The sequence below is a fragment of the Lactuca serriola genome, chromosome 5 (genome assembly GCF_051521515.1).
Source record: "Lactuca serriola cultivar US96UC23 chromosome 5, Lser_US96UC23_V15, whole genome shotgun sequence".
In the NCBI taxonomy this organism is placed as follows: domain Eukaryota; kingdom Viridiplantae; phylum Streptophyta; class Magnoliopsida; order Asterales; family Asteraceae; genus Lactuca; species Lactuca serriola.
Window position 1 is genome coordinate 37,335,496 of NC_136412.1, and position 9,755 is coordinate 37,345,250.

At 32.4% G+C, this 9,755-nt stretch overlaps 1 protein-coding gene and 1 pseudogene across 1 annotated transcript; one reads left to right on the plus strand and one right to left on the minus strand.

Annotated features, from left to right (window-relative positions):
- The first annotated feature begins 2,421 nt into the window (after positions 1-2,421).
- Positions 2,422-5,272, plus strand: LOC145052325 (phosphoenolpyruvate/phosphate translocator 1, chloroplastic-like). Its single transcript, XM_079000130.1, has 9 exons — positions 2,422-2,894; positions 3,498-3,620; positions 3,721-3,873; positions 4,002-4,087; positions 4,238-4,322; positions 4,386-4,505; positions 4,593-4,661; positions 4,756-4,885; positions 4,984-5,272. The coding sequence occupies exons 1-9, from the start codon at positions 2,511-2,513 to the stop codon at positions 5,058-5,060; spliced, it is 1,227 nt and encodes a 408-aa protein (XP_078856256.1). The 5' UTR covers positions 2,422-2,510; the 3' UTR covers positions 5,061-5,272.
- A 53-nt stretch (positions 5,273-5,325) lies between these two features.
- LOC145049431 (transcription factor MYB98 pseudogene) lies at positions 5,326-7,222 on the minus strand (annotated as a pseudogene).
- Positions 7,223-9,755: the final 2,533 nt, after the last annotated feature.

Sequence of the window (9,755 nt, forward strand, 5' to 3'; positions counted from 1 at the left end):
AAACGGTTAGGTCTTGGTAGAAGACTACTTTTTATACTAGTAGGAATCATAGGGTTTCCTAGGGTTTTCAAACGTTACAATTACTTACAAACATTTTCATACTTATACAAACTTTTCTCCAAATGTTTACAAGTCTTTAGTTCACAGTTTTACAAATCAAAGACACATTAATACTTATGAATTCACCAGCTTTATTGCTGATATTCGCTTTCAAAATAACTTGTATTCTCAGGTCACAAATAGACAGGTACGACGACCAGGTTTTGTGAAGACGGAGCAGTCAAGACTCCTCTTTTATTTTGATTATTCATTATGTTGTCTTATACTATGAAAGAACACACTTGTAATTAAAATTATACTATTAATGCAATGGATGATGTTGTTGCTTGTTTACTACTTTACATTGTTGTGATACACTACATGACGTCCTCCGCCCATAACGTTTCCGTCATTCTCGGTTTTGGGGTGTGACAATATCCTTCGGTTTTGGAAGGTTATTCAAATGCCAGTTGGATTAACAACTTAGAGGATCACTCATCTACTAGTGGTTGGGTGTTTTTTCTTGGAGGAGGTGCCATTTCTTGGGCATCCAATAAACAAACTTGTATTACTAACTCAACCATGAAACATGAGTTTGTTGCATTGTCTGCTGCTGGTAAAGAAGCTGAGTAGCTAAGGAATTTGATTTATAAAATTCCATTCTGACATCAATCCTTATAGAAAATCCGGATTTATGACAATTTTTTTGACTGCTGCTAAACTGTTTTATGACAATTTTGACAGTTTTCAGATAAATGAGGTATTTAACCAATTTTGGTCAGTTTTTCTGGTACTTATGAAACTCATATATCTCATTCTCTGTTCTTTTCTCTTCTGAGTCTTATCCAATCAAAGATTAGGGACTATCACCCAATACTTTGATTTGATAGTGAAATCACAATTCTCAGAATATCCAAGTGCCTTTATCACCCTGAAATTCTAACACTTGGTCCCTGTATTTAGTTGTTCTTTGTGGTTTAGGTCTAAAAATGATTATCTTTTTGCAATTTTAAGAAAGTGTCATATTCATCCTTATGGTGAAATTTTAAATCAAACAAGTTCACGATGATGCATTTTGCATATGGTCCATACTCCGTGTGTAATAGTAGAACATCAAAGAAACTGATATGATATCTATGTTTATATTTCTTTCTATATATAGTGCACAAAAGCATCATATTTTTTTTTAAAGTGTATCACAACACTCTATCAAAAATTAAAATACACACTAAGATCATGTTTGGGAAAAATAAACTAGTTTATTGTAGATTATGTTTGATAAACCATAAAAGTAGCTTATTTTAGTTTATAAAGTAACTTATAAATTAGCTTATTAATAATCTAGTTCGAGATAGTTTATTGATAATCTAGTTTGAGATAGTTTATTGATAAACTACTTTATAAGTTAGTTTGTCAAACATGACCTAAGAACATATCGGTCATTTCAAGTGAATCCACAACAAAAAATGAAAGATAAACAAATCACGTGAATGTTCGAGTAAGAAAAAGATATGAACTAAACACATAGATTGACCTAAACAGTATAGGTGATTTGCATAAATTTCTTAATATTTTTTGAACGATAAATCTAATATATTCCTAAACTACTCATAAATCCACATATGTATCAGACGAGACTTGAACCTTCTATCTCAAAAAGGGATGCCAATACCTGATGTCCCTTAGTTAGAAGCTTTTTGATAATTTTCTCAAAATATTATATTTATCAATATAAAAGGCTGGTGAATAATATACATGACAATATATTACGAGGGGCGTAATCTACAAATTTTCTATTTGGTAGGAATTGTTTTTGTTATTTTAAACACATAGACCGTTTATGTAAAAAAAATTACACAATGACATTTTTAGTAAATTACGTGGACAAATTTTATAATTTATTTTATACACAGGGTCAAACTTGTCAACATACAAAAAAACTTAAACATATAGACTATTTTATAAAAAAAGAAACTTCACATGAGCCTTTTCTATAAATTATAAAATTATAGGGATTAAATCTATCAAAATCTAAAACTTTGTGGTAAAACTCCAAAATTTAAAACCTTAGTGACCAAACACCAAAACCAAAAAACGTTACTGTTCCTAATATAACAGGAAAAGATAAATATCATCTTTTAGTTTTCGTCATTAGATAAATATTATAATATCTAAATTTGAATTTAAACACTTCATTCAAGCACAAAGAAATTCATTTTTTATAAAATTATAGTCTAGGCATTGCTCAACAACCGATTGGTTGTGTCCAAGTTATAACAAATCTGATATCCCAAGAAAATCCCCAATAAAAAAAACACATAAAAAGACAAAAGAAAAAAAATAGCCCAACAAAAATTCGGCTTCAAAAACCCCTCCCACCCTCCCCTCAACAAATCTCCCTCCACTACATCGGCGGAGCCTCCAATACTCCCTCACCAACCCCCCCGCTCACACATCTGAGATCTGGCAAAATGCAGAGCAGTTCGTTCACTCTCTCCAATTCGATTTCAAATCTCAAGTCTCGTAATCACCGATTGAGTACTGGTTATGTTCCGTTGCCCTTGAAATCATCGATTACTTTTGGCTCCATCAATGGTTCATCCACTCGTAGATTGCCTTCAATTCGCTGTTCCTCTTCACCTAGGAAGCTAGGTGATTGGATTTCAACTCCCTCGCCGGTTCCGGAGCGTGAATCTGATGGTTTCGAGGTTAAAGCTGCGTCGGTTCCTGAAAGTGCCGACGGCGCTGAGGCGGCGGCTGCGAGGAAGTCGAAGTTGGCTGAAACAATTGTGCTAGGATCATTGTTTGGGCTTTGGTACCTTTTCAATATCTACTTTAATATCTATAACAAGCAGGTTTGTAATTCGTTCCGTTTTTCATATTCTTTCTATTTAAAGTCTATTGTATTCTATACGTCATGTTCCTTAAGAGATTGTGGCTTGGATTACACATGGTGTATCAAACGGCAGGTTTCTGATTCAATCGATGCATATAATATCCCTGCATGTTTTTAGATACATGTGAAATGCTTTATAAATAGTCGATTTATAGGCCGGAGTTTTCTATATGTGTGATAGAATAATACATACGTTTGTTTTCTTAATCGCGTTCTTTTACAGTTTTAGTAACTAAGTAGCATCTGTTCATGCAAGGTTTAATTATTTTGAAAGATCCATCACAGGAAAACTTAGCTCAATTCGGTAATTTTTGGTGATTTAAACTTGTTGTGTAATACTAATATTAGAACTTCTCCTATCTAGCGTTGTTCATATGCATTTTAATTATTTCTTAGCAAGGTTTAATTATAGGTGCATTTTTTTTTATTCCAATTGTAGCAGTAGGATATGACCAAATGAAGCAATACCATACATGAAAGAAAAAGATGCACTGAGATTTGATTTCTTTTCAATCTTTAACTGGCTTGTGTACTTGAAAAGTAATAACATTTCTCAATGCAGGTTTTGAAAGTCTTCCCCAATCCTATAACTGTCACCACAGTTCAGTTTGCTGTTGGAAGTGTCATTGTATTTTTGATGTGGACATTAAATCTTCACAAACGACCAAAAATCAGTGGTGCACAGGTACATCATCATCATCATCAATTCATCATCATTATGAATGAACATATTTGTCTCTTAACATCATCTTTTCTGATACTTATTATTACCTGCTAACTTTCAGCTTCTAGCAATCCTTCCACTGGCTATGGTACACACCTTAGGCAATCTTTTCACAAACATGAGTCTTGGAAAAGTTGCTGTTTCATTTACTCACACAATCAAAGCCATGGAGCCATTTTTCTCAGTTGTGTTGTCTGCTATGTTTCTAGGAGAGGTATGCTTCTATCAATCATCAAACATCTTTTGTATTCCAATCTTCTAATCTCTACACATTAAATGCTGTATTCTTTATTAAAAAATTTGATCTTTTAATTCTAAGTAATTATCTATCCTACACCACAGATGCCAACACCATGGGTGGTTACTTCCCTTTTACCTATTGCTGGTGGAGTTGCTCTTGCCTCAATGACTGAGGCCTCATTCAATTGGTGAGAACAGAAAATATATATTTGATATTTTTCTTTGTCTTCCTAAAATACATATATATATATATATATATATATATATATATATATATATATATATATTTTATTTCATGCATTATTTCTATAAATCTGATCATTGCGTTTGGTAAACAGGGCTGGATTTTGGAGTGCAATGGCATCCAATTTGTCAAATCAATCACGTAATGTCCTGAGCAAGAAATTTATGGTTAAGAAAGAGGTACTTTCTGCAAATACTTTTATTTTGTTCATTATGTGTATTCACTTGTTTATCTTTTCACAGGAATCATTGGACAATATTACCCTCTTCTCAGTTATAACAGTCATGTCACTTTTCTTGTTGGCTCCTGTTACTTTCTTCACTGAAGGAGTTAGGGTTACTCCTGCATATCTGCAGGCTGCTGTGAGTATTTATAAAAAGTAGACAATGTTTTTTAATTTGTTATTTCTGGCTTATCTTTTTAAGCTTATTTCCCTTTGATCTTTTTAGGGCTTGAACGTGAAACAAGTGTACATTAGGTCTCTTCTTGCTGCAATCTGCTTCCATGCATATCAGCAGGTAACTAACTAGTATTCCTTTTAGTATAAAAAAAAAGGAATCATCACTTTGTTAATTTAAGATACTTAAAAAGACAATTTTACCCTTGATGCAGGTTTCCTATATGATTTTACAAAGGGTATCTCCAGTGACACACTCTGTTGGCAACTGTGTGAAACGTGTGGTGGTGATTGTGACATCTGTTCTTTTCTTCCGAACACCTGTCTCACCTATCAACTCCATTGGTAAAACTAACTTCCGTGTTAAATTACGTTAAAGCCCCTTTTTGTATTTTTCCGATTTATACTCAAAACGCACAATTGTCATTAATTTTAACTTTCAGGAACCGGAGTTGCTCTTGCTGGTGTCTTCCTATACTCGCAGGTGAAGCGCTTAAAGCCCAAAACCAAAACTGCTTGAACTTAAATCCGAATAAAAAAGAAAAAAGAAATGAGATTTTTGGGTAATAGCTTATGTGTATTTTAGATGACATTGTGTTTCGGGACATATATCCTATCTTTAAAACCCTGAGTGCATGTTTTCTTACATTATTGGTTTAGTACTGTTTTCAAAGCACAATGTACAACCTTTTATTGCATTGAAATTTGAAAATCCCCTCCATCCATTATTCATTCCTTAGTTATTAACTTATTATAACTATATAAGTATATATGTATATCGCTACTTAAAGATTCACCTGAGAAATCATCTCCATCAAATCCATCTCCTTCTTCACATCACCTTGCAAATACGAATCCACCTCCTCACCACCATTGTTACAGTTGGAAGGTAAATCATCAAGCAATGAGTCGATATCATTATCCCATTCAAGCAACTTCTCATCCATGGCGAATTCCGGGACCTCGTAATCAAAATCATCCCCGAGATTACTGTGATTTGAATTCATTCTTCCCCTTGGTAAATTCAAGCTCTTTATGTAGTTTTGCAAAATAGGACTTGGTCTTGGCCATTTTGATCGACATTTACGCCTTGTGTATTGCCTTCTCTTTGTTGCGTTCCAATGGTTTTTAGTTGAGTTTTCAGTTCTTCCTGGAAGTTTCTTTGCTATTTCTGACCATTTGTTTCCCACCTCTGCGTGTGCTGCTATCAGTATTCGATCTTCTTCCTCTGTCCAAAAATCCTTCTGCGAATAATAATATATCATTTTCAGACATTTATTTTTAACTAAGTTGATAAACATTTTTAGAGAAAAAAATTTGATCTAAGAAAAGCAATTCCAAACACCCCTTAAAATGATTTACATGTGCAAAGCTTAACTTGACAAGGCAATTTACATGTGAATGACTATCATGATATCAATTGTTTTGATCCAAAGATTGTCATGTGTTTCTACGTTCTTAAAATCTTTTAGGGTCTATTTATTGTGGAAAACTGTATTTAGTTTGGAAAAGTGTTATGGAAAAAAGTTTTTTTTTTTTTTCGAAAATTAAAAAAAAGTAATATTAAACTCAACCACGTATATTTAACAAACCTTGATGTCAGGTCTAAGATGATTGTGCCATCGCTCCCTGCATTGTTTTCCAATCCTTCCTTTCAACTTCTGAGCGATATATGACCATTTTCTCACCCCATATTTCTCCACCATTTCCTTTAAAATCCTGCATATTTCCTCAACCAACCATGCATATATTAGCATTTACTATGTTTTCTCCATTAATAATTCATTATAGGGCAAAAACATGTGCCTGAATATTAACATTGACTGATCTAGATAAATATTCCAATCGGGATTCAATGTTCAAATGAAATTAGCTTAAACTCAAGCTTTATAATTTCATAGGTATACATCAATAACTTAATATGTCAAATGAAATTAGTTAAAACCCAAGTTTGACAAATTAAGTTTAATTCCTCATATTTACATATTTTACAACATGCATTTTGAGATAATATTTCATGCCAAGTGGGGGTCATTCACCTCGGGATCATGGTAGTTTTATGAATTAACTGTGAAAAAATAGTTAACATGTTATCTTTTTTAAAGGGAAACGGAAAACAACACACAAAAATATCAAAATTTTAACTTCTACGTCTTAATGTAAAATTCATTCGACAATAGCAAGGATTCTGTTTATATTCAAACTTTAGGTAATCTTTGGAGTACATTACCTGTCTTCTTCTCTAGTCCATTGTCCTTTGGATGAATTTGTCATATTTTTCCCTTTATACGTCTTTTTGTTACCTTTCTCGATTCCATTGTCAGCAATGACACATGATCCTTCATCCGGCACAAAGAATCTCATGGGTTTCGGATCTTGAATCGGGCATTCCAAACGGTTCGAAAAATCCCAACCCGTGAAGCTTTTGTCACCATTATTTAAATTCATCACCATTTCAACATCATTTACATGTTCAAGAGGTTTAAACTGATACACTTCAAGATCATTTGAACCTAACCCATATGACAATGGCCCAAACGGGTCATAACCCTCAACATGGGTTGCATAATCCGGATGAAAAGATGAACCCGCTAGACAAAGATTGTCGAGTTGGTGTAAATCTTGAAAGACTCCTTTTGTGTCCACATGAAAATCATCTTCATTTTGGGAAAGAAGATCCATGGGAGAGATTAGAGCATTGAGAAAATTATGAACACAAAGGTTAGAGAGAGTGATAGTCCAGTCTTGTCCCTTTATGTTAAACTCCGATTTGTTTAAGTTTGTTGGTATTTAATAGGTAAGGAATTAATTAAGAGCAAACATTAAATGATGTTTGTGTTGATCCAATGGCTAGGATTAGCTTATGACCAAAATTAAATTGGTCAAATTATACAATAAACCTTTTCTTTATAACCATATTCGAGATATTAAACTTTTGTCTCGTCTATTGACTCAAACCTAAAGCAATTTACTGTACACTATTAAGTGTATTAATTAAGTCTAAGACCGAATGAAATGTAATTATTTTAACAACCTCATAATCATGTACTATTTAGCAAGTGACTTTTGGCCTAATGGGAATGACCGAGGCTTTACAACTTTAGAACAAAAAATTTCAATTACATTAATTTGTAGTTTAAAAAAAACTTAAACAAATTATTTTGCAATGGTAAATCATAACGGAATATTTCTCTAGATATTATTAAACTTATTAATCATATTTTATACCCTCTTTAGTTATATAAAATATAAGTTGCTCTGTCGTTTATTAATCCCATTTTTTTTATCATACATGTTTGTTAATTTCATGAAAATCAGACATAAGTGATAATTGATAAAATTATGAGAATATAAACATATGATTAAGAAATATTCATATTCGCACATATAATAACAAATATAAAAACAAAATTATGTTTTCCTGTATTTTTTTTCCCAAAATGGAGCATTCTTCCTATTTATGGACAATAAAATCCTGAATTTATATCAACACTTAAATACCATTAGGATGTTTGTATTTTCATGAACACCATTGTACTTTCTTAGTTGACTCATGAACATGTCAATTATTTAAATTGACAAACATACCCTTTAGTCCATAAAAATGATAGAGAAAGCTTATAATAGTAGCCAATTAAAAAATAGCGAATTGATTGTCTTTAATTAACAAGAATTGAATGAGGTGAGAGTTACATTCGGCAGTTAATTTGAATTAATTATGGACATCAAATTTTCTTTATTACATCCGTAGTTAATCGTATTTTAATTCTCAATTCTTTCCACATAAAACATAATGAAAAAAAAAACATGAAGAAACCTGGCCCTACTTTCCAAAACTAGACTGTGTTTTTAAAAGATAAAAATACAATTACCAAAATGGAAATATGGTGATTAAATAATTGATTAAAAAAATCAATATCCTCCTCCAACTAATTTTTTTAACCATGTGTCAAAATCAAGAACAAAGATTAAAAGAAAGAATTAATGGATTTCATATATCATTGTATGACATGTGTCAAAATCAAGAACAAAGATTAAAAGAAAGAATTAATGGATTTCATATATCATTGTATGACATGTGTGTTTCACAATAAGGGAAAGATAAGTAAGAACAAAATATAAGAAAATATTTAATTTTTCTAAAAGAATGTATTATATATGTATTGTACGATTAAAAAAGGTAATGCATTTTTTAGTAATTATATTTGTAAAATTATTACAAACTAATTCTAGTTCTCGCCAAAAGACAAAAGGAGCATTAGAAATATGCCATTTCAAGAGATTTACATATTTTACCAATAAAAAAGGTTATCCAAAATTATTTCTTTTGAACTTTTGTAGTTGATAAAAATGTCTAAGGTGTCCTTTGTTTTTTTTGGAAAAATGTCAGCAATTATATGTCTGCGAGTGGAAAGACATCTACGTTTGCGGAGCTTTGAAGTGCGTTTATTTTTAACAATCTGTAGACGTCAAAACGTCTCTGTGTTAAAAGACTTGGACCAATGTCTTCGAACGAGAAGACCTTTTGTCACAACTAGGAATTCTATACCATGTAACAACAACAATGATAACATTTGTGAACCAAAAATGTGAAAGCATGTATGATGCTTATTCAATAACAACAAATTTTTCATCAAACGCTCTATGCAAGCACTTCAAATAGTCAACAAAGAATTGGAAACCCTAGAAATCCCGGTTTAAGTCCATTATGTACTAGGATTTCCTTATTGGATCTAATGGGCCAATAAGCTTCCAATTTGATTATTTTGGGCTTAGAACTCTTAAATGGGCTCTAATGGGATCCACTTCCATTTATTTTAACAATTTGGGCCATATTGGGCCTAGAATGAAATAAAATACCTTAATGGGCCTTATTGGGCCATAACTAACCTAATTAGCCCTAATGAGCCATAAAAATCATTCCTTGATTTATTTTGGGCCGTGAACCCTCTCCAAAGACCAATTGGGCCAAAAATCATCTAATTGGATCATAATATGGGCTTAAGCACAAAAAGGCTCAATCTTTTTTCTTTCTTCTCCCTCTCTCGGCCCAAACCACAAAACATGGGGAGGAAGAGTTGACTTTCCTACATGCCACCTCACAATTGTACATGGGGTATCCATGCACTCTTCTCATACTTCTAAGCAATCCATCACTTCACTCTCCCTCTCTTCTCCTCTCTTTTTCTTCTTCGATCGAGAACACAAAGGGAAG